The sequence below is a fragment of the Thunnus thynnus genome, chromosome 9 (genome assembly GCF_963924715.1).
Source record: "Thunnus thynnus chromosome 9, fThuThy2.1, whole genome shotgun sequence".
Lineage (NCBI taxonomy): Eukaryota > Metazoa > Chordata > Actinopteri > Scombriformes > Scombridae > Thunnus > Thunnus thynnus.
The window spans coordinates 16,068,232-16,094,864 of NC_089525.1; the positions used below are offsets into that span (position 1 = coordinate 16,068,232).

The following is a 26,633-nucleotide window of genomic DNA, read 5'->3' on the forward strand; positions in this document are numbered from 1 at the left end:
TAGGGGCTGAATGAATCTACTGTGTACTACTGTAAATTTAAGGTTCCTTTATTAACAGTTTTTTTTAATTTATGATTGAAGCAATTGAAGCAATACCCATTTCATTTGAAAAGAGTGAAGGACAACAAAGGACACCCCCCCTCCCCCACCACACGCACAAACCCCAGTTAAAGAGCACGATTAAATCACTTTTTCATCAGGACCTCAGGCTCCTCAGTGACACACAGTCTAATCTGGGAGCATCACAGCAAGAAGGAGAATATATAGATGACAAGAGGGATCTTAAAATGGAAAAATGGTCAAAACAACTGTCTAATAAATATACTGTAGTATTAAAAAATGACGCAGAAAGAAGCAGTACTGTTATACAGACAAAACAAAGAGGAACAGCTCATCAAGAAGGATTGGGGCTGGAAATGAACATATTTAGACTTCTATTACCTGCTGGGGCAAAGACGACAGAAGTGCAAACCTAGTTGCTGTTTTCTTTGGACGTATGCTTTTTTGTGTCGTGGTTCCAAATGAAGCAGTTTTGACCGAGGTAGATGGAGATTGTGTTTATGCAAATCGAGTGGCTCAGTGCAGTTTCAGTACTCCTTTTGGCATGAAATTACTGTTGTGTTTCACCTTATCGCAAACACAAGCACAAAGAGCAATTTTTGCAGCTTTTGCTGGCATGGGCACACACAGACCTCTCCAAAATATAGCCCTTTAATGTATGTGATATGTGCTTTGACGCTTTCACTTTGATTTAGATCTTTTCACCAGGATCTGGGAAAATAGGTCCAAGTCTTCATATGCTGTTCTACACAATAGACTGTTCTTTTAAGTAAAAACAATATTTTCTGTCATGTCGGCATGAGTATGGGGAGCTCTTGATTCATGCATGCCTACTACTAATCTCACAGTATTTGCTGGAGTGGCATTACTGTGCATATGTACAAGTAGCCAGATAGAAGTGAACTGAAAACAACTATGCTGCCTTACTGTAATCATGTAATTGAGCAAAAAAACAAAAGAAAATAAAACAAAACAAACAAAAAAAAATACAGTAAATACAGATAACGAAACACAACCGTAACCGTAATTGTAGGCTCACTGCCTGCCGGAGACGTTGACCTAGACTCTCCTCCTGGCTCATTAGAAAACTGTCCGCTGCAATTAAAGGAGATGAGAGGAGCTGATGTGATTGGCCATTATATTGTAGCTCACCCCAACTCCACCTTCTGATACTGTATTCCTCCTACTAATAATTTGTTCGCCCTGCTCGGTGCCAGGATTGCACTCCTGCCTCCGGTCACCAAAATTGGAAAAATTAATTGGTCACACCTTCTTATGTGCGTGTGTGTGTGTGTGTGTGTGTGTCTGTGATAACAACACAGTGATAAGGCGAAGAAGCAGGCTGGCTTCACATACAAATCCAATACAGACTCTGCACCACAAAGCAGAATCGAACAGATCAAAACAGCAGTTCTGCGCATGAATGTGCAGGTGTGAGTGTGTCTGAGAATGTGTCTGTCTGTGCAGGTGTTTGTGAGTCTTTACTCACTGAGTTGTAACATCACATCTGCAAGTTTGTTACCGTTTGTTTGCTGCCTCAAGACATAATCACTGAGAGAGATATTGAGATCTTCAAATCAGAAATTCTAATTATTCTGCATCTGTCAGCGAACCAAATTCATCTTCTGTCCTTTAGTTTAGACAAATCAACACAGCAACAGGGTGAAAACTATTGTGCTGCTGCATTTGCAACATGGCAGGGAATTTAAGGGATTTTTTTTACACACATAGAAGAATTATAGGCTTACAAATCAGGCTTTTCTAGGCAAACACAACCAGCTGTAAGCCCAATAAACAAGTACCACAGTTGACTTACATGTGTTGAAACTGCCAGTTGTATTTGCTTCTATGTTTACACGCTCCGATTATTTTTTATATTTCATTATCCTTTTGCGTTGTATTGTTGCATTTATTGCTTTATATTTTACCTCTGTGGTTTAATCCTATCCTACAGTATATTACTTTAGATGTTGCAAAGATCCAATGTCCCCATGAGGATCAATAAAGTTTTATATCGCCCCATCTCATCTCATAAAGTCAGCGACATCTGCTGACTGAGTTTGGAGCAGTTGTCCACTTTACTGTCATCTAGAGGCATGTGCGCGCACACATACACACACAAACACATCGAAATAGCTCGCCTGAAGGCACAGACGGCCGTATTTGTAGGTTTTGTTCTTGCCCATCAGCAGGAAATCTGCTGTTGCTCCTCAAAAACATCGAGTACTATTCTATGATTTTCCCTTTCAGAGACAGAGAGAGAGATAGAGAGAGAGAACTGTGGATAATGTGTAAAGCATGGGTGAGCAAATAATGGAGGAATTACATATAAAAAAAGAGAATAATATGATAGAAAAAGCAGTGACAGGCAGACATGAAAAGAAAACACAAGAAACCACTAGTGAAAGAAAGGCGAAGAAGTAGAAAGAGAGAGTGAAGGACTGAGAGGGAACTTTTTTTTTTTTCCTGATAGGTGATTTGGTGACTCCACTGTGGTAATGACGCAGCGAGACAGACCACAGACCACTTCTTTCTTCTTTCTGTCACCCTCACAGTTTAATTACCATTCATCACAAACACCAAACACGCCTATTGATTGGCTTTCATTCAGTTGGAGGCTGGAGATCAGCGCTGGGTTTGTTTGTCTGTGTGCAGCAGGACTCATTTCTAGCACTAATGACTTCGCTGGCTCTTCACAGATGATGGAAATAACTGTCATTGTCCAAACTCAAAGAAGGTGCTCTAACAGAAATCACAGACACTTCATTTCTTCTTTCCCTCTTCTTCCTCGCTCATCTCACTCTCATTCCCCCATTCTGATATGTTTCAGATCAATTCATCACATCTACCAAACATTGTCATCCCTGTCAGCTTTTCATTTGTCTGGCGCAATCTCTTTTCGCCCATCGCCGTCTCTGTCTCCTTCCCTCGTTTTCTTCACCCTGACCTCTCTGCTCACTTTCCATTCCCCTCATTTATGTCAGGGCTGTTGACACTCTGTTTGAGAACAGAGATTAGTATTGTGTTTGTTTGTCTCTGCGAGCGCCTGGATTCATTTCTCACACTAATGACCTGGCTTGATTATTAACGGATGATAGCAGTAATGGAGCTGTCACTTTCAAAACTCGTACTCTTCTGTTCAACTCCTTTCCTCCCTTCATCACCGACTACTTTCAGCTATTTCCTTCACTAATATCCTTTGTACACAGTAATGTATACAGTCGCATCAATTTTTCACTTCACATCACCTCATTTATGTTGGAAATGCTCATTTTGTGCTTTAAGTTCTCATGTATTTATATTTCTGTCTGGTGTGCTGTTATTAACACAATATGAACACCATGGACAATGAATGGTGTACATCATGACTTTCCTCTTGTACATTTGACCATCAAAGCTTTACATTTATGCCCTCATCATTACGACCATCTGTCTTAGATTTAAAAGGCACTGTCAAACCTTTGTAAATGTGCAGGGTTGAATCAAAAGCCATTGGCCATTTGACGGTGGTAGCAGGAAATAATATTTGCCGTACAAATAGTCATTGACACAAACGGCAGTATTGGTTAAGTTGAATTACTGTGATGGTGGAGCTAGTTAAAAATAATGAGCTGCAGGGGTGTGTCTGTCTACCAGCCATTAAGCTACTGAAAACATGAATCTCTCTCACAGCTAAACGTAATACTATTTCAAAGCAGTCAAGTAAACAAATCAGATTTACCTGATAGCATACAGTATAGTCAGAGGGAAACACTGTGTCCAATACCATCATAAAAGTAAGAAAAAAACACAAAATTGTCTCAAAAACAGCAGTTTACATTGGCAGATGTTTACATCCAAGGCAACTCATCATAGACATGTATTGAGAGCAATTTGGGGTTCCTTGTCTTACTCAAGACACTTTGATATCAAACCACAAACCCTATGACTATTGGCCAATCCAATCTACCACCTAAACTATGGCCGCATTTTAGATTAGATTACATGTTAAAATAACAAATAAAATATATTGGCAATGAAACAAACAAAGCAAAAAAAAAAAACAACAACAAAAACAAAGTAACAGCAAACTAAGCTACATAAATAATAACCTTTCAATGTTCGACCCCTAGTCCTACCCCTTTTTTTTTATTTCAGTCAAGTATTTAACCAGTTTCATTTAATTTGGCATAAGTAATAATACATTTGTTATTGATTATTATATTTCTGTGTCATGAATGCTGGAGGATACAGCAGTACCCTTTTTATGCACCATCAGTAACCCATAGTCTTGATTGCGACTTTCTGTTATTTTCAGAAAGCGTCATTAAGGACAGCACAAAGGATTTTTTTTTACAGAAACAAAATAAAACTTGACATAAAGGCTCCACTTGAAAAATAAACTTAACAGCCTGCTGGTTCAGTTTGTCTTGCTCAGCACTGAGCTGTGTGAAATGTTTTCAACAAGTACTGAAACATAAAAACATAAATAAATAAAAATGACAGTTAAGTCCATCTTTTCAGTTTATCATTTCACACCCTGTCCAAAGCTCTACAAGGATTTAGATGGGTTAAGTGCCTTTACAGTTTCTCGGTCATATTCCAAATCCTTTTATGTAATTTCTAATATAAAGTCACTACAATACTAGTGTATCCTTCTGGCTTTTGTTGCACTTCATTTTGTGAACTCATTCTGTATTCTGTCCAGAGGTTTTCTAAACAATGCTGAGGAGATTTGTTTGCCAGTTGGCAGGTAGTTGCACACTAGCCAGAGTTGAACACTCTCAATGGAATATCTGGATTCCCACAACCAATATGGAGGTAACGTACGTGCTAGTCTGCGATTTCATAACTGCCTACGTCAAAAACGAAAGTAGAGGCCAGAGCATTTTAACTGTCTGAAGTGAAATCAATCTGTGGTGAAATCATACTGTACTGTGTGCAGAGACTCAGGGGAGAACAGAACTACAAATCTCAGCTGCCACACTTAAGCCTGCAGGCCAGCAGTAACCAAGGCTGTACCTGCTAAGACACACACAAACACACTTACATGCTCGAAGTCGACAGATCTACGTGCGTATGTCGGTCTATGTATGTGTTTGTGTGTGTAACCCAGGCTTAGAGGAACAGCACAAATCCCTACAGTCACAATTACACACCAACAAGACATGCATAACAGCACACACTCATTAAAATGCATTTTTGATGTTTTGTGTGGTCACACCTGTATTGCAATTTACAGTCTGACAGCTATGAGAGACGTTTTTTCAGATGATTCCATAATTAAAGTTTAGCAAACCTTGTTACTCCCTCAAACACATGGAAATCAACAACACAATAAACAAATAGGAAACACAGACTTACCTATTGCACCATCAGTGGAAGAAAAGGATCAGGTAAGACATGAAAGGAAAACAACAAAATAATATGTTAGGTTATACAATGACATCCTGTTGGGTGTTATTCTAACATCACAATACACAAACATAAAAACACTGTGGCATACTTTGTACAAATGTTCACAACATGACTCCGTGGCTGCAGAGAGAGAAGCTAAAATTTACCATCAAAGCTCCACCTGGTATAAAGATACAAAGATCACTGCTTTGATCTTCATTCTAACACACACACACACACACACAATGTTTCATGAGTGCTGTGACCAACCATGTGTATGTTGCCACGTTGTTGCCAATGTCAAAGCTTTAATCAGACCACATCCCGCTATATTTAACCATACGAGTCTCCATCTCTAGTTATAACCATAGCCTGTAAAAAAACATAATAGACGTAGCCACTGTGACATGACCCATTAGTTTGTGGACTTCCATTTTGAAGCCTCGAGTTAGTCATTTTGACCGTCGCCATCTTGGATTTTTAGAGCCAGTAGTGACCATTTTGGACAAGAGGAGGGAGCTGACCCTAATGCTAGCTGCTAGCCCGGTTAGCACGGTGCATATAAGGTCCATGGTTAACTGTGACAATGCTAATGTTAATTTTGGCTACCGAAAAACAGGCTTAAAACACTCACATGTACTCACTGGAAAAACTGAACAGCTGATGACGGTCTTTTAGTACAATCGAACGCTGAACAAGACTTTTTTAGGTGACCAAAATGTTACAATTGACTTTCATGAACTGGTGGTAGCAACTTGTCGATCATACAGAAGCCACACCCTGAAGCATACCCTGCTTTATCGTCTATTTTACTCTAAATGGGACCATAATTTAAAAAATGAACATCATGCTGTATTAAAAAACTTGAAACTAGCAATTGAGACCATACCATACGACCTCATTAGCAAAATGTTTATTGAAGCAATAAATCAAGTGAGACATAGGATCATTTTCTCAAAGTCACCCCCTGCAGGCCATAAGAGAGAATGCAGGTATAAGGCACTTCCGTTTTTCCTTCACTTTTCAGAGCGGTAGCTAGCTGCTTGGTTGAAACTTTGGTGCTCATGGAAAAACATTTTATACATACAAACGTGCATGGACACACACTGTACACACACCTTCACAAAATGCTGCCTTATACTTTGACCTTTGCTACAAAAGTATAAAACTAGGCCAGCTTTTAAATCTGAGTCAGGAAAATCACAGCCTGAAAACCCTTTCTCACTCCCTTGCTGAGTGTCCTTGTTAAACCAGGATGGAGGAGGAAGTGTAAGAAATGTGAATAAGCCACACACACACACACACACACACGCACGCGCACACACACACACACACACACACACACACACACACACACACACACACACACACACACACACACAGTAAACACAGAGTAGTCAGTTAAGTTTGAACTTTAAGGCACAGGTATTGATTAGAACAAAGTATCAAATCCCAATTCATTATCAATTAATTTGGTGTTTATTTTCTTAATTAATCAAGTAATAAAAATTTAGAAAAATGCCCATTATAATTTCTTAAAGCTCAAGGCGATGTCTTCAAATGTCTTGTTTTGTCAGGTCAGCAGTACAAATCCAAAGATATTCAGTTTACTATCATGTATGACATAGAAAAGCTTCACATTCTCACATCTGAGAAGCTGCAGCCACTGATCATTTGGTATTTTTGCTTTAAAAGAGACTAAAACAATTATTCAGTTGTCAAAATAGTTGCAAATTAATTGTTGCAGCTTTAAAAAAAAAATGTTGCCTGTGAACAACAATAACATAATTAGAAAAACAATTTAGTATATAAAGGTAATTTAAAGGAGAGGAGAGGGCAGATTATAGTAACACACATGTAGCAAAGCCATTTCCACAGCAGACTTTCTGTTCACTACTATCACTGCTATTCATCACAGTGAATATGGCAACGGAGCAGAATAATCCCATATTCAGTAATGATACAAAGCAGAACTTCCCATCGTCACTCATATGAGAAAGTGAATGAAAATCTAAGGCAGAACTTGCCAAAATTCAGAATAGTTGGGTTTGTCCAGGTGAGACATCTTGTTCTCATTTTTCTGCCACACTGTGCAGCAGCGACCATGTAATAAGTTACCATAGTCCACTCAAAACAGGTCTCTGCTCCCAGCCTCACCACACAGGTCTCCCCGGGGATCCTACAGTCATCATGGAGAGGTAATGCAGTTCCTGTATCCCAGGAAGTGAGACAACTAATGCTCTGCTGACAAAAAAATCAGCTCTGGCAAACAGCATGCTGGGTGCCATATGGGCACACAAAGACACACACATACACAAAACAGGCACACATAATGACAAAAAAGTACTTTAACTGGGAGTGAGCCGCAGAAACTCTCACCCACTCTCTCTTCAGAGAAGCCAGACAGAGAAAGTCAGAGTGGGTTAGTATTGGCTGTTTCCATCTAAATGTCAGAGCTCTCACAATGAAAAGTTGCAGTAATAAAAGTAAGAACAAATACAAGTAAGGGGTCATGAACATTTTCATTTGCGTGCGCACGTGTGCTCCAGGCTGGATTAATATTACTGCAAATGCAAGTCGTTTACAGTGTTGTTGATTACTTAAAAAGCAATCAAGTGAAGATCATTAAACAAACCACTGAAAGAATATGAAATGTCAACCTGATTATATTGTGTATTAGGTTTGTTAATGCATCTGTGTGCGTGTGTGTCTGTATGTGTATTCATGCACCCTCAGTTACTAAGGTTCAGTTACTTGTTCAAATTAAAGCCCAATTGATACCTGATTTCTGAGCCCATTTTCAATGTGTATATTGTACATTCACTTTTAACATGATCACAAAACATAAACAACTTCTGGCAAGGATCAGTCAAATATCACAGACCAACAATTAACTGTGTTATAAAAGTTGACAGTAATAGTAAATACGGGAAAACAGCTGATTCTAACAGTAAATTTAAGTGGAAACAATTATAAAGAATAGGTACGGCAAAAATAAAATATGGAATAATATCAAACTCATATTCAAATTATAAAAATAGGGATTTTTAATATTTTTAGAGTCATCCTTACCTAGAGATGGGGGACAAAACCATCCACATTCTGTGCAGTATCAAAAACGTGTTAGCAAACAGTTTCCTATTCACACACACACCACATCCAGCAGATATGGAGCAGCATTAGCACTCATCTGGAGTTGTGTTTGTTTCGACCTGCTGAATCTAAGTCCAATATTTTCTCTTCTTTTAGCTTTGTTTTGGTTTTACACTCAGCTCTGACTATTTAGCAAGTAAATGCTCCTCTATGTTCATCAGCTAATCAGACATTGTCTGTCTGCCATGCGGTGCAAGGCAGGTGGTTTATTGTCAGACATTTTTTAAAGGTTGGGGACTACCTACTTCAAACCAGTGATAAGAGCAGAGGCAAAACAGAGATCTCTGATGTGAAATAGCCAGAATTGCTCTAACTTTGGCAGAAAATTGTATGTTCATGTAAGAATAGTTTAGAATACTTTAATGACCAGTATGGACAAGAGTAATTATTACAGTGACAAATAACTCAACATACTGTACACTGTGCGAGTTCATTTCCTATGTCTTCTAACATACATGCTGATGACTAAACTGTATATCTACCTGCCAATATATTGGTCAGGCTCTTCAAATGAGTCCCATAATGGCACCAGTTAAAATGGCGTCATCCAAAGTGAAGCTGTGTCTGCCAGTATTGGCAGGGATGAACCAGTTCTATCTGTCAGTTCCAGATAAAAGAAGCTCCCGGTATTGATCAGCCGCATCCCAGCTCACCTTATTATCCAACTCAAAATCCATGAAATAGTCACTGGGAACGTGCCAACAGCCAGTGCTTTCAAGGTTATATGTACACACACACACACACACACACACGCATATGCACACAGATGAACCAAAGGCAGACAGAGAGAAGAGAGAGGAGGTTTAAAGAGATGGACCTTATTCCATGTAGGCTGCAGGGTGTGTGGCTCATTAAAATGTGATTGAAGCTGCAGCACTGAGGCTGAGTCAGCTGAGTTTAATTAAAGCTGTCAAACAATTTGTGTGTCACCCTCAAACATGCATATGCATAAATGTATTCATTTTCACACCCACACCCATCTCACGCTGTCTCCTCCTGTCTCTCTCTCTCTCTCTCATCAATTGAAGTGTGACATCCGCATAATCAATCTCCCTTTATTCATCCTGAAGACATGACTGGTCATTTGGCTTCATTATTCTTCCCATGTCTTTCCTCCGCCCACTGCTTGATCACAGGGCCTGCCACTGTCAACACATACAACGTGCTTGTATCACCACAACGGTACATGAATGGAAGACAGAGAGAGAGAGAGAGGATAGTGTGTGATGGAGTGAGGAAAATGAGGGAGGTGAGCCCTTTGCTCTGGTTGTTATGAAGTGGGAGGGTTTCCAGTCATCACAAAAAACACCTGCAGGAACAGAGTTACCGTTGAAGACACCGAGCTCCAGACCTCAGTCATCTCCCTCCCCACCAAAATATGGAATCAAATAGCTGTGAACAAGTACTACTCACTGTACCCTCAATATCTTACTGAAATGAGACTTTTTTGGTCTTATGGTGACCAAGTAGTGTTCTCAGTCTCATGTCTTTCTGCTGAAGCATTTCTTATGAATATAATCCAAATATGTGCTGTCAATTCAGTTTTGTTTCGGAAGAAAGAACATGAAGATTGAGTTAGCAAGTGTCTTCTAGTGTGTTAAATGAATACAACAAAGGACAGAATTATTGTATGGTAAATCCCACTGTATATAATGAATGGAAGACAAGCCGTTATATAGTTCAGTGAGTCATTTGTTCAGGCCACCTCTGCAGCACACACTGTTTTCTCTCAGAACATTACTGGGCCGTATTTATAGACAGCTCATTTTAATGACATGTCATGCACTGTGGTAACAGTGTCCCATGATGATCCATTAAAAATTCAAACAGATACAGTACGCTAGAGGCCAGGACACATCATGTTTGTGTAGCTGCGAAGAGTTGTCAAATTGTTTCACATAATATATGTGATTCTAATTACCATGTTCATGGACCAGTCAACAGTGCTGCAGTGTTTAATTACTTTCCTTTAAGTCTTTGTGAATTACAGTAATGATCATATCCTATCATCTCTGGTGTTTTATTATCAAAGTGCCTTGTTTAACATCAAACAGCAACACAGACATGGTGTAAATGTAATGATTTAACAAGAAAAGAAAGTAAAATTCAAGTAAACATCCCAACCGGGGTCCATTTGATCCAAAGAAAAACCCAGAAGAAGAAAAAATTGTGATGCTCCTGTACAACTGCAATGTCTCTATTTATTGTTGGTTCAATAAACTATGATATTCAAGTATGATTAAAAGTAATATACAGCTTTGGTAATTGGTGCCACAAAAGGCGTTATTTTTTGTTGTTTTTCATTCAAACATTCATTTAAACAAACTACTTGGTATCCTCCAATTTAGCTGGATTTGGACTCTGGATAAAACAACATTTATCAGATTCCAATTCTCCAAAGATTTACGTATGTTTGTTTTATAGATTGTGTTTGAATCTGCAGCTGATGCTCTAATGAGTTAGCAGTGGCCTACCTTGCCTAATGGTAAGGTAGGCCACTGCCTGGGGTTGGCAGTGACAAGCTTCTTTAGAGCTAACTCTAATACCAGCTTCACCGCCCCCAGATCTGCAGCAGTCCATCTATCTGAGGGGTACAAGTTGAACACTGTGTCCAATACTGTTTTTATCCACATGAACCTTTCATTTCTGACCCACAACCAAGACTCAACCCACTCGGACAGCAAAAACACACTGACACAGAGGCCAACAATAAACTGGATCCTTCTCTATTAAAAGCTCTATAAAAAGCAAGGACATGGTGCTGACCATGGCGCTGAACTTTACTGACCTGTGATGCCTGGATTACAGGTGTAAAACTCTACAATAGCAGTAGACCATAAATACTCTTTTTTTTACACTGCCTTTATGAGAAGCAATCCATATTATTTGTGATTACATTAATGCAGAATTTTGTGTAAATCTGATCTTTTCAAGGATTTCTTTTGGCATTTTCCCTTCATTTGGAGAGCAGGATAGATAGAGCGAGATGTTAGAGACAGACAGGAAATAGTGCTGCAGAGTGGGAGAAGCTATCTTGGGTGTCTCTGGTTTCAGAGGTAAAAGTCCCATTAATTTTCACAATGGACAATGTCAGATATCTCACAGTTAGAGCACTTCCATGGCTTGGATAGGCATGAAACTCTACTGGTTGAATCATCTGTATAAAAGAATTTAATAACTCGTAGAAAATATCAAAGGTACAAGCCTGTGTATGTAAAAGTGAGAAATTAAAGGACAGAGGGGCAATTTTCTATATTTTTTCTTATTGTCAACAAATCTCACATACAGAGCCAAACCAACAATGAACTCATCCTACTTGTTGTCCAAAAACGATTAAAATCACATAAATGAGTCACACTGTTGCACTGGGTTACATTTTTCTTCAGCACAAAGTTTTGGGCATGTTAGTTCAGAAACATCTTCAGTCTCCAAAGAGCAGTTCTTGTAAAGCAGATGTCACTGTGCATGCATGAGAATGCAGCTCCATTTACAGAGCTATGCTAGCTTGTTGTGCTACATTTCACAACCTCTTGACTTTATATCTAAGTTCTTTGAGAAATTTACAATGTAGTACAAAGTCAAGCAGTCAAACCGTATCCTTTAACTATGACTCCCAAGGTGCATTATGTAAAGAAACATCAGTTTTGGATTATGGACCAATTTATGGCATTATGTTTTGTTCAACAGCAAAGCATTTTAAGTTCTTTGCCTCTGACTGGCTTCTTAACTGTCACAACAGCAGTCAAGGCTCATGGGTTTTGTAGTATTTAGAATCTTCTGCCAAATGACAAACTGATGGGAAAAAAGTTGAAATAATTAAAACTGGTGTCCATAACATTAACCTATAGGATTATTAAATTATCCACAAGACCAACATATTTCTATGTTGAGTAACACTGATGATATCATTAAAAGAAAACTTTGGAATGGGATTACAGAGTGGGGAAAACTATTTCAGAAGCCAGCAGCCCCCCTCACCTTCCATCCTTATAAAGTGAAGACAGGAAGAAGAGGGGCTGGCATGTAACAACCAGAATCAGTAACATGGTATGTGACTTAGACCACTGGCCATGAGTGCGTCCCTTGTAAGTGTAACCTTCCTTTGAAGAAGCAGCAGTCTCCTGGTAGCTTCACTTTCACTTAGTTTGCAGTAGGTCTTCAAAGAAACTACTACTGTCTGACTACACTACCCAGAGGGCTATTGGTTTAACTTTCCACATACACACACACACACACACACACACACACACACACACACACACACATACAATCAGAGTCAATGACTTTACATGCAGTATTCATTCAACCCTTCAGGGTTCAGCTATTCGTTGCCATTACCAACAATTCCCAAGAGTTTGTCTGTCATAAACAAGAATACAGCAGGGACTTACTTAGCTGCAGAAAACTACAAAATGATGCAGTGAGGAAAATGGAAAGGCACTGAAAGCTACAAGGAACAGGTTTGCTACATCTTTGTGTCAATCTCTCCCTCCCCTCTTCTCTCTCTCTCTCTGTATCTCCCAGGAGCACCATGGGAGCTACAGTAGCAGAAACCTCCTGAATTATTGAAGCAGACAAGACATCTCTCAAACCCACACACTCACACACACAAACTAACTGTATCCTTGCCCTCAGGGGGAAAATGAGATAATGACCAATTCAATCTGACATGGTTTTAGAGACCATAAACATCAGAGTGAGAGAAGGAGAGAAAGAGAGGGAGAGAGAGGAGAGATGCTGACACTGATCGAAAGGAGGGCTGGGGAAGTGTGAAAAAGAGAAACAGACTGGCCATGATTTATTTCACACTGTGACACTCAGGGTCGGGAAGTCTACTTTCAGATGTGATCCGAGCAAGATGGCCCCCATGTAAATAAAATCCACAGCATTTCATAATTGATTAGTCCGCCTCTGAAACACAATACGTAGCCAAACAATTTATTACAAAGAACGATTCGTAATTTGAGTACTGTTCATATGATGATCTACATCACCGATGGGTAAAAACAATGATTGCGTCCATCATCTCAATAACAACTGCTGTGATTACAGGGAACAAGCAGGGGCAGACACATGCAATCAATCATAGTAAGGAGCAGCTTTATAAATCACAAGATACATCACAAGATAACCTGATTACATGATAGTGAAAAGAGGACAATGTTGGTCCAGAGTGGCAACAGATTGCAAGACACAAAAGGGATTATTGTGAGAAAAAAAACAACGATGATAAATGAGTATAATTCATCCTTACCTACAGTATAATGATGCTTCCATGATGTTAGTTTATATCACATCGCAGTATCAGTTGCTGCTTTATTAGCTTCTTGGCAAAAGCATTGTTCAAGTCTCTTGATGTAAAGACCTCATACTGTACTAACTGCACTGACTAAAGGTTGTGGAAACAACAACTATCATTATCAAAAGACGGGAATGGACTTTTCCAAAGAAAAATCAAATTCTTGCATAAGAGTAGGGCTGCAAATAACAATTGTTTTCGTTATCGATTAATCTGTCGATTATTTTCGTGATTAATTAATTAGTTGTTTGGTCTATAAAGTGTCATCATGGTGAAGAATGATTTCCAAAGCTCATGATGTCCTCAAATGTCTTCTTTTGTCCTGACCAACAGTCCACAACCCATAGTTTTTAAATTTCTTATCACAGAAGACTAAAGAAACCAGAAAATATTCACATTGGAAAGGCTGGAATCAAAGAATTTGGACTTTTGTTCTTAAAAAAAAAAGACTCAAAATGATGAATCGATTATTAAAATAGTTCACAATTAATTTTCTGTCAACTAATCAGTTCATCCACTAATCCTCGCAGCTCTACATAAGAGTCAAAGAAAGAGACTACATACCAAAGAAAGTGAAGACATCATAAAGATAAAGACAAAAATGGATTCTGACTGATCAAGAACAGGATTCTATTGCTTGCCCCGCTTCTATGTGCTTCAAAGTCCAAACTTCACTTGACAAATAGTCTCTTTTTGCAGTCAAAAATCATCTAGATCCAGAAATACTCCATTAAACTCCGAGCCTCTGAGGGAAATATACACTCCTGCCTTTTGAACATTTTTCTTTCCAGAAAAAAGACTGATTATTTAATTAAATCCTGATTTAATCTTTAATGGCCTATAAAAAATATCAATTTTGATTTCAGATGTCTATTAGGTTATATTCCAGGGTCATCTTTAAAAATATGAGGTTTATGGGTTTATGGCAGGGAGCAGGCATGAAGACCCACACTGCCAAAGCAACAATACTATCACTCTGCAAACCAGGACTTTCTATTTGGCGGAGGAACAACCAGGCAAATAAGGCTGCTATGGCTCATCACCACTCATGGATTCAACCTATAGGTTTTTTATGAGATTAGAAGGAGAGAAATCAAACTCTGGCATATGGAGAAATGTAGAGGGAGCCAAACCCTGGGGAAGAAACATCTGATCACACTATAGAACTAGCTCACAGTGGGGGTGACGACTTCATTAACGGCAACAGCAACACGCTCACTCAAAACACTCACACAGAAACATACTAAACTATCTTGACATATGTCTGTATCTTCACTTTGACATGAAAACATGATGATCAAAACAAGCTATGCATGCATTATGCATAAAACACTACACAATCCTGTTCATCCACAGGCTTTAACACACACACTGATACCCTGCCCGCCCCCTTTGCATTAAAACCAGCTGTTGTGGATGTGAGTGGAAATCCTAGAACATTGAAGACATATGTTAACATAAAGCTGAATGCATGTCATTAGTATAATGTTGATTTTCTAACAAAAACTGCAGACATCCATGAAAATGAAATATGGTAGAAATGTAGCGACAACTTGAAGCCATACCGATCAGTACTGCATGCAGGGTTATGGTATATTAACAGTGGGAATGAAATTTAAAATGAACATGGTTCTTGCTGAAATGATCAGTCAGTTTATCAATTAGATGATCAACAGAGAATCAGTCAACAGCGATTTTGATAATTGTTGAAATCATTTATCACACAAAAATTACAAACTGTCACAGGTTCCACCTTTTCAAATGGGAGGATATGCAACTTGTCTCAGTTTAACATCAATGTAAAAATCTAATAAAATCTGCTAAAGACCAATCAGCTGTGTGACCACTGAGTCTAAACTCCATCTATGGTCTTAGCGCAGGTAGTCTTGCTTTTAATTTGACAAGTTTACATTATTAATTTCTAATTGACATTGTGGGTGCATGTGATGTGCTGTTATGTGTAGCTTTGTATTTTGTATGGTATGTTCTGTGTGTGTGGTTTTTTTTTTGCTTTGTACTGTTCGTTGTTGTGCTGTTGTATGTTTTGATTATGGGGGACTACGGATGCAAATTAGCTTCAAGCTAACTCCAGTGCAGTGCATCTTTAATGTTTAAAACTGCATTTGTACATATCACCTTAGGCTCTTTTTCACTAGTTTTAACATTTTGTAGACTAAATTATTAATCAATTAATAGAAAAAAATGTCAACATATTAATCAATAATGAAAATAATCATTCCCGCAGCCGTATTATGGTTTATGCTGACCATAAAATAAGATTAGATTAGATATACAGTATATATTGTCTTATGGAGGTAGGGATAAAGGAGAGCTTGAGATAGTTGGTTTTGCACCAGAGGGTAAAAGTTCATACTTTGAGTATAAAATACTGTATATGATGGGTCCTTCAGTATTCTATGTGCTTATCTGATTACAGTTTCCTTACATGTAGAAAGGAGGCATGGGTATTCTTTTTTCACTTTCATTACTGTTTAAACCATGTTGTCGACTCTATATTTTAACCTGACAATGAGAATCTAGAGTCAACAACATGGTGAAAATGGTATAGTGTGTGTTGATATCAAAATTTTGAGAAAACTTACCCATTAGGGTCCTATCCAACTAGAAATATTAAAGCAGTATAGAAAAAAATCATTGAGGAATGTCAAATTTCAGATCGTTTCACTGTATATATTGTTGTATCAAATCACCCCTGAACTGTAGGAATGAAAGTAATGACGTGTAGCTAAATATTAACTTAAGTTCAACATCTGCAGTATAGGTGATCCAATATAATCCCCTATTAGAAGAGAAGATTTTGTCATGTTCAGCAGTGGAGTGATAAAGTAATGGTAAAATATTGTCTGATAAATTATTGCTCAGATACAAATACAGAATGTTATATGAGGTATTTTCTGATAGTCCAAGTATGTCTTCTCTGTCTTGGTAAATCTTGAGACAAAAGCAAATCAGACAAAATCCCTTCAAGAGAATCAACAGCTTAGCAGGAGCACTTCACATCAGCGCCAAATAGACCGACAGAAAGACAATCCCCACAGAGAGAGAGAGGGGAGTTTGGAGGAGCAGCCATGATAAAGCTGACTGAAACACACACACACACATGTTGTATTGATGATGGATTCCACATTTCTGCCATCCTTCCATCCTCCGTCTGTCCATCTGTTCAGCCCACAGCCCACAGTGTTGATGGGCTTCACATTAAAGCTCCTGCTCTTGCTCTCTTCTCCTACTATCTCTATTTTTTTTCCCTTTTTTTCCCATTTCCTCTTTCTTATCATCAGCCAAAATTACACTGGCAATCCTTTAGCTCTCTTGCTTTGTCCGTCTCTCTGTTCTACCCTCCAACACAGAACACACACATACACACACACACACACACACACACACACAACCTATTTATCCTAGTCATAAAGGACAGTGACCTTTGTCTAGCCTGTGACCGAATTGTCCTCCAGTGTGTTTATGTGTGTGTGCATGCATATGTGTGCAGTTCCTGCCTTTTCACATTCGTATTGATTATATCAAGGCTCCAATCAGGGTTACCAGGCCCTGTAAATTTACTGATCGATCTCTGCAAGAGCCTCAGGGTGGATGGGAGGTTGTGTGAGTTTACTTGTGTGTGTGTCACAGACATGCAGAGGCAGCAGCTGGAGAGAGGTATGAAAATTTTCCACCAGTGAATTTAAAGAGGTACAACATGACACAGAAATATGGACTTGCAGCTGGAACTACGCAATACTTGTCCCTCTTTACACTCACACACACACACACACAACTCCAGTCCTCCAGTGTAGAGATTAGAATCAGCATTTTCTCATTTGAAATCAATAGCTCGCTGAGAAATGCACACGCAGAGTGAGAGTATGAAAAAAAGAAAGGGATGAAAGCAGCAGAAAGAGAGAAAACGAGAGAGAGAAAGTTTATTTTCAAGGGCACTGTTTCATCAGGAATTAGCAGAGTATAAAACAAGCGAGGGAAGAGCCAGGAGAGAGTAGGGATGATAAAAAGGTATAAAGAGAAAGTATAGAGGCAGCTTAAGAGGAGAAAGAGAAATGGAGGACAGAGCAGTGGGGAGATAAGGAAGAATGACAGGTGTTCAGCCAAGTCTTCACTTAATTGACGGAAATACTGTGCGCCTGCTGGGGAGCATTCACTCAGAGGGTTTATGTCTGCATGTGTGTTTGTGAGAGAAGGTGAAGGTGACTTCAGGGTTCGTCCTGTTTAAGCTGCTTCTCTAAACCGCACCCTGCCTCCCCCTCCTCCCCCCCAGCTGTAAAAAAGCCAATCAGAACGCACACATGCACACCAAGGCAGAAACATGCAGTAGATATAACAGAGGACGACCAGTTAATTTGGATGCAGCAGGAAGCTCCCAGGTGTGAATGTGTTCACCGTGAGGCAGAGCAGGGATGAAAAACATTTTGCCTGCTCAGCAAAGCCCCTTCCTCCATAAATGCAAAGGGAGAAAACACGTAACACAAGCTAACAGACACCACTAGCTTTGAACTGAATATAATAGTGTCGCTGTAGACGCTGCTGAAAAACACTCAAACATTCTTACACACACACATGCAAACACACACACACACAAAGTCCTCCTGTTTTGATAAAGAGAGAAAGTGGTGGTCTTTGACTGGCAGCCCTGGAGAGACTGTTGTCTCGGTAAAGAAAATACTGCCGATAAAGGATGACAATATTTAATTTTCACCATGAGACTGAGCTTAGACAGGTTGGTCATTCTACCACACAAACACATACAAAGCAATGTGTAACTTGCTGAGATTCCACCTGCCACCAGGTCCCACTGACTAATGAATAAACAAATTTATGAGGAAATAGGCAGCAGTCATAAATACACATCCAGCGTCCTTGAAAAATAAGATTTAGTGCATTTCTGTACACCTGACAGTGTGCAGTGAGGGAAGACATGATTTCAATAGGAAAATAGAGAAAGTAGGGGAAGGAGAATATGGACAAGAAAAGGAGAAATAAACAAGAGGCTCAGAAGAGTGAAAACAACTTTTCTACCTCTTGAGGATAAAAGTGGGTCTGCCTGAATGGCAATGACAGCTTTTATGTCACCATTTGCTATCAGCGATTCTGACAAGAGAGGAGAGGAGAAGAGAGGACAGGAGAGGAGAGGAAAGGAGAGGAGAGGAGAGGAGAGGAGAGGAGAGGAGAGGAGAGGAGAGGAGAGGAGAGACAATGAGACAAGATGAGACAACACCCTTTTTCATTTAAACAAAAGAACTCATAGTTCTCAAATGTTGGATGTTGTCTGAACACAAGCTGCTATAAAGAACCTATGCCTCATAAATTACTGATAGGGAAAAATTAAGATTTAAGTCAGACTTCAATTACAGAATAAGTCAACAAGCCATCAAAACTGACCTAGGATTTGATGCCAACTTTTGGTATTTGATTTTCCATTCTTGGTACAACAGAGACATGACTTAAGTGTGATACCCAGCCCTAGACAAGATTAGATCAGACAACTAGGAGTGTGTACATCAGTGCCAGCAAACACACACGCATGAGATGAATAACATCCTGACATCTCCAGCAGTGATGATCATTGCTCAACATGAACTCTCAGCATTGATCATGTCATGTTGTACACTGACTCTCCTACCCTAATGCTTACTGTACATTTACCTCAATACAGATTACCCTATAATGTCCTCACCCAACATAAATCCACTAATAATAGGTTGGCCCAGGCCAGGATAGCAAGACTGACTTGAACCAGCCAGCTCAGCAATCCACAGACCATGTGTATGAGCTGATAGACTTCACTACATTATAAAAAGCAATTACCCCTAACTGTTGTTGTCCAAACTGTTAAATAATATATTGTTACTGGTCCAGTCTTATGACTTTGCCTCACACTAAACTCTGCAATATTAAAAATTGTTCCTCTTTTCAATGAAACAGTAAAGGACCATAATTATCGGCTAAAATTGTGCCTATTAAGAATCTTTCAGGAACACATTCCAAGATTTATTCAACTACTAAATATATTGATTGTATTTCTTCCTGAGGAGAGCCAGAGAGCATAGAAGTCTAAAACATAATGAACAAATACCATAAACCATAAAGAGACTAGACATTGGTTTACAAATTCATGTTCCATGGATCTAACCCTGCATGCTGCTGTCACCAGATTTGGATCGCTTATTAAGGTCTGTTGTTACTGCTGCTGCTTCTACCACTGTTCCAGCTGGACCCCTCATATTCACGTTTGTCCTGACCAGAATACTTTGATGTAGCCAACAACAACGAGGCAGCTGCAGGCTTACAGCAAAGTTGAACCTGCCTGAAACAGAAACACAGTTGAATTAAGCACTGCATACAAATGTATGTACATTCAGCTACAGCTATACTTTATTTGCATAAAAGCTCAAGAAAATTAAAGCTGTGATTGTAACCTAAGGAAAATGGAAATATTGTTGGCAGAAACATCAAACAGCAAGTGATTTTGGCAAAAGAAGAACAAAGGTGGTTGAGCAAATTTAAGGATTAAGAAACTATATAATTGGTCATAATCATTTAGATATCCTCTAACAAGCTCCAAACTATTCACACAGAGGCAGTACACTAGGAAAGCAAAATGAGACCTCTACACAATGAATTGTAATATTTTAGGCAAACTGCAGACAGTTACACAATGGCAGCAGGTGTGTAAAGAATTAAACTGGTTCAGCTAGCAACCCAATCCACGCAATTCAGTCTAAGTCAATGTGGTGTGACATTTTTTCAAGAAATGTGTCATTTTGTCTCATAGTGAGGCACACATGTATTTGTGGCAAGTATACAAGCAAATAACAAGAGGTTTGTTTTGTTTTTATTGGAGAAAAATGTTTTTGACCTGACAAAACATGAAGGAACAGTCTTAATTTAGACTAGAAGAGGACTAGAATAAAACTGTCTCTGTCTGCATTACACTTATTTTTTCAATACATTAAAGCCGAGTTATGTGCAATATGACTGGCCAAAAGTATAAATCAAAACCAATTTTCCTTATGTTTTCAAGATAAGCCATCTAAACTTTGACTATTAAACTATTGCGCCAGCTCCCCCGCCAACAAATGGACGCTCATACATTATGCAGGAGGGAGCAAGTGGCTCATCAACAGGGATGCAGAGTGAAACATGGCAGGCAGAGGAGAGCAGCAGAGAGGAGGAGGAACGGGTGTGGGCAGAGGGGGAGAGAGGGAGAGGGAGAGAGAGAGAGAGAGAGAGAGAGAGGAGATGGAGAGGGTTATGGTTGAGGAAGCACGGGGTCATTCACTACTCCAGAGACAGAGGGAGAAAATGAGAGAATGAGAGAAGCCTGGAAGAAAAATGTGGAGTTCATGACTCAATCAGAGTTGAGAAGAGATGGGTGAGAGTGACTGAGTGACAGAGAGACATGGAGAAACGTTGTGAACAGTTATTTCACATGTTTGTCTGACACGTAGTGAGAGATAAAGGCTGCTCTCTGTCTCTGTGTCATGGATGTTTCAAGAGCTGCAGGTCTGTGTGTCTGCTTGACTGAGGGCGGGGCTAAGCTACACACACACAGAGCAGAGAGGCCACAGCGGACAGGAAGAAGCTCTGCATTCACAAAAAATCTGGCAATGTGGCACCTTCCCACAGGGTTGTGTGGAGGTGTGCGGAGGTGTGGGCATGTTAATTTGTGCTTTATAACATAACTGCTGTGAAACAATCAGAAAATAACGTTTTATTTCTCTTCTTTATAATTCACAGCTTTATTCTCGCCAGCGCTGCTCACTCTCTTCATTCACTCTCTAGCTCGCTCGACCACCGCTGCTCTCTCGGGGAGGAGGGGCCGACTTTGAATGCTGTGTGTTTACAAACACCAACTGAAAAATCCTGCATAGTATACCTTTAAAGAGGTAAGACAAAGTTATGAAATGGAGGCTGATTCTTACTAGACATCCCCCAACATCTGTTCAGCTTAGACAAAGTTGCTGCAGAGCATACCGATAATCTGCCACAGGACAATCTAATGATGACACTGTTTCTACATTACTGTGTTTTTATGAAATATATGCAGTATTTTTAATACTGGCTGGCATATGTATATATTTCTGTGAGAAGCCACAGTTGAGCAAGAATAATAAAACACCTGAATCATTATACATAAAATACAGCTTATCCCACACAGCTATTGACTATCAGTACCAGATGCTTCAACTAAGTAGAGCACATCCAGTTTAATAATAAAATTCAGTAAAGTTAGAGCAGAAAAGTCTGCTCACTAATTGATCTGCTGTCGTTTGTGTTTCTTTATGAGACATCAGCCTGATATCTGCAGACTGCTGCTAGCTAATGTTAGCAACTCGGCAGGTAGATAAACTGAACAAAGTTGAATCTGGAAACTCTTCAGTTGTCTCCTAGACTTCAGCTCTCCTAACCAGAGATGATGCCTCATCAACTTATACAAACCAAGCACAGATCAGTCAGCAGTGTCATGTTCAGTCTGTCCTACTCATAGATGTGACCATTAAATTCACTACGAAATAGCCAGAGATAGCTAGAGATAGCGAGTGTAACTACTCATGTCACAGTTCACGGGACTGTTGTAACTCAAAATGGCTAATGTAGCTAGCTAAAACCTTTTTGTGCATAATGTAATAACTACAATTTAGACATTTCACAAATCATGAAAAAACAAAAATTTTAATTAATCAAATTAATTCGAGATATTGTCGAGCCTTTGCATTAGGCTAACTAGCCAGTGTATTTTGTCATTTTATGTTGAATTCTGATTGGTTGGTTTGTAAACAATAGTCGTTTCAGCAGTCTGACACACTGCCTGTCTTTGGTTGTTAAATCAGCTGTAGTGGACATGTCTCACAGGACAATTTTAGACAAATGACAACCAAAGATTTCACCGCAATTTTCTAAAATTGGTCAAATTTCATATGGAGCAGCAAAAATGTTACAAAAGCCAAAACAATGTGAGGGTAAAGGGGCCTTTAAACACTTCATGATCAAAACGTGAGTACTTTTAACATCAGGCTCTCCTCAGTCATCACATTTAGATGCTTGCAAAGATGACATTTTTTGTAGTTTGAAATTGATTAACACAGAAATCTGTTTTCCTAATTTATGGTCTTGCTAACCATGTTTTGTGCCAGAGAGGGGAGGAGAGAAATGACTCAGAAAGAATGGAGGAGGAAAGAAGACACAGTGGGACAAAAGACAGCCAATGTTACAGGAGACAAATTACGACCAGCAGCTTTCTCTATGTGATAGGGCAGACAACACGCACACATGCGCACGCACGCGCGCACACACACACACACACACACACACACACACACACACAGTGAGGCACAGATAAACACAACAGCAGCTCCTGCATTTGGTTAGCAGCATTGCTTGAAATATTAAACATAAATGTCACAGCCTTTTCCCCCTATCCATTGCTCCTCCCTCCTCTCCGCTCCTGTCCTCCGCCCTCCACTGACAGTTTGCTGTTAATGAGTTTCATTTGCACAGGAGACCACGGAGAGAAATAAAGAGTGGGCAGCACACACACACACACACACACACACACACACACACACACACACTGCAGGTAGTAGAGCCATGGCAGAGTGTATAGAGACATGACTAATACTAGCTTTCACATCATGGCTCTAGTATATAGGGAAGATGAGCTCTAATAAGGCTAACGTTTGTGAGAACATGTAAGCAGGCAACAACATCATAATGCTAAGAGTGTCAGACTGGAAGCCCACTACTGACACCATCAGCCTGATGACAACTGGTTAGACTGGAGAGTATGTAACTCACAGTTCCTGTTACTGTCCGGTACTTGTTGACCAGAGGCCAGAGCCAGGGCTATAATTATATTCTGGAGAGGACTTCCTGAATTCTTAGATAAACTACTTGCAGCCTATAAATTATTTAATTTATTATTTGGGAGTCACCAGCAGATGGCTGCCTTACACACACAGGTGTAGAGGTCATGCAGTTTGTCCAATAATAAAAGGCTGTCTTGGAAATGGATCATCATTTATAAAAGATACTATAATTGTGTTTGTGACGTATTGAATTCTGTGTGAACTCAACCAACCCCTTACATTTTCCACTAAGTGGCTTCAAGGTTGTCAGATTGTCTGGCAGCATCACATGTATTCTGTTCCAGCTCTTCATTGAAGCTACATGATGTTTACACTGAGTGAATTGTTCATGCAGCCTGATATATTTGGTATCTTTGGAAACTCTGGGATCTCCACGAGAATTTGAAATAGTTACATGTGGGTTTGAACAATGTGTGGCTGCACAGCGTGAGTTTCTATCGACTGAGCTAATGGTGGGCCACTGTTTACTAAAGGGGCTAAAAACGATCAAAAAGGTAAATAATTATGGTAATGGTATGATGCTGGTGATGTGAGAGCAATACTGAATAAGAAAATATAGCGATGACAAACAAATCTTTATTCTAAATGTAAAAGCTTCAGCGTCTCTTGTGATGAATGGTGTGATGGAGCTTTGACATGTAACCTTTGAAGGCCAGCAACGTGCTGATTCTGTGCTGGAAGGAGGGCACTTTGGGTAGACATCACTGTAGTCCTCATTTAGCAATAAGGATGCTAAAAGTCCTTTGCTAAGAGTCAAAGTCAAAGCTTAAAGCCATTCTTAAGTGAATTTCGTAGATGTTTTATAGAGCCTGGTTTAAGTTTGTGACCAAAACCTCAGACAATCATGATTTTTCTAAGAATAAAAAGAACACAAATGTTTATGCAGCAATGTATCATGACTCAAGTCAGCTGGCCTACAGTCAACTTATATCAACCACATAGCATGTCTGTCTCCGAGAAAACTATATCATGCAACATCTGTCTAATAAAGAAACCAGCCTCAACGGTACTCCAAATTAGATTGAAAATAAATGAGGTACAGTCATGCCCATCTGAACCACAAACAATGTACAGAAGTAGCTCATCTGTAGACTACGAACTTCACATGTAGTGTACATTGTTTTTCAGACAAATCATAAAAATAAGCTTGCTGTCAACCACATATGAAACGCAGAGTTACCTAACATAAAGCATTATTGCAGAGGCTGTTCTGTATGTTATGAAATGCCTCTGGACTTGTTAATAGTAGCACATAATAAACCACAGACACTTCTACTGATTCTGAGTGGAATGAGCAAACAATCGTTAGTCATAAAATCCCAGGATTATGACTGCTCTTAATGTCAACATTACCATAAAAAACAGCAATTCAGTGGGGAAATCATTCAGTCAGTCAAATCAGAAGCAATAAAGAATTTCTCATTATGTGTAGAAGTCCAATATTCTCTGTGTATGACTCTGCTTCTCTTTTAACCAGGGTCTGAACCTGCTGAGTCTCTACAAGGTGGATTATGCCTGCTGGCAAGTGCTCAAGTACTCACAGGGTGTATCAAGGGCGTAGTGAGCTCTCTCTCTCTCTCTCTCTCTCTCTCTCTCTTTCTCTCTTTCTCTCTCTCTCTTCTTTCTCTCTCTCTCTCTCTCTCTTCTCTCTCTCTCTCACACACTCACACACACACACACACACACACACACACACACACACACACACACGCACACATACAAATGAAGCTAATTATAATGCCCCTTTTGGCTAGATGTTGTGTCCCTCAGTGAAACTCACATCTCTGAATCTGTTCCAGGATCTGTCCTTGCTGTACTGAGCCACGGTGCTCAGCCATTTGTCGTTACTGTTACCGGAGACTGCCGTTTCTCTGCTCAGCAAGAGAGCCACGACAGGTAGCAGAAAGAGGAACATCTTCTGAAAGCAAAAACAAGAGAGAAGAACAAGAGGGGATGAATATAAGACGGCATACAGCCATTCAGAGTGAGAAAACTGATAAAGAGGAGAGGAGGGTGCTGCAAAGTGTGAGAAGTAGAATACAGCACTTTACAGAACACAGAAGTCACATATTGTGACGCACAAAAATGTCACAATGGGAAATAAGAAAGCAGCACTGTTTATGTTGAGTGGAGAGTGCTCATTTGATCAAATTGCTGATCCCTTTTTTTCTAATCGGATTGTAAACATTGGAGAGTTGTCACCGCGGCAGATGGGGCACGATTAGCTCAAGAGCTGCCCCTCCGCAAATTTAAAAAGCAATTAGCGGCGTCAACACAATTGACGCCCCCGCGGAGCTTTGTCTTGGCTTTCATCCGCTTTCTCCTCCGTTCAGCAGCAGCAGCACCACCGTGAAAGTCGCCTAATGAGCGAATATGCACTTTCATCTCTAATTTATATTTTCTTTCACAAAGCCTGTTGTAGGTAATGTTTCACCCACCTGGGATAGTTCGTTGGTGTCCAATTCCGATTCCCGGGGGAAAATAAGTCCACGGCCCCGGGCACTACGGTAGCACCCGATTGCTTGTAGGATTGACGGCAAAAGGGAGCTGCGAGGACAAGCGGACCCAGAGCTTTCTCCTCCTCCTCGGTCACCAGACACCGCCTCCTCTCTCTCTCTCTCTCTCTCTCTCTCTCTCTCTCTCTCTCTCTCTCTCTCTCTCTCTCTCTCCGGTTCGCACTAAGCGTGTCATTGATTTTCAGCAGAGGGATTTTTCTTCTGTGTTCACACCAGAGCGCAGGCAGGATTTGGGAGCCGTGTCAAAGCGCTGTTCTGGGTGTACAAACACAAATTTCATTTTAGTCATGCGCCTCTGTTGTGGAATTCGTGCTCCTGTCCACCATAGTA

General features: G+C 39.8%; 1 protein-coding gene across 2 annotated transcripts in view; it reads right to left on the reverse strand.

Annotated features, from left to right (window-relative positions):
* spock1 (SPARC (osteonectin), cwcv and kazal like domains proteoglycan 1) overlaps positions 1-26,384 on the reverse strand; it is a 110,331-nt gene extending 83,947 nt beyond the window's left edge. The window contains exons 1-2 of one of the 2 annotated variants that reach the window (XM_067599178.1): positions 26,226-26,384; positions 25,568-25,702 (exon numbers count right to left, since the gene is read on the reverse strand). In XM_067599178.1, coding sequence (XP_067455279.1) covers positions 25,568-25,702 — 135 coding nt within the window. In that variant the 5' untranslated portion in view covers positions 26,226-26,384. Of the gene's footprint in view, positions 1-25,567; positions 25,706-26,225 lie in introns of both variants that reach the window. The other variant, XM_067599177.1, reaches the window with a different exon arrangement.
* Between the last annotated feature and the right edge of the window lie 249 nt (positions 26,385-26,633).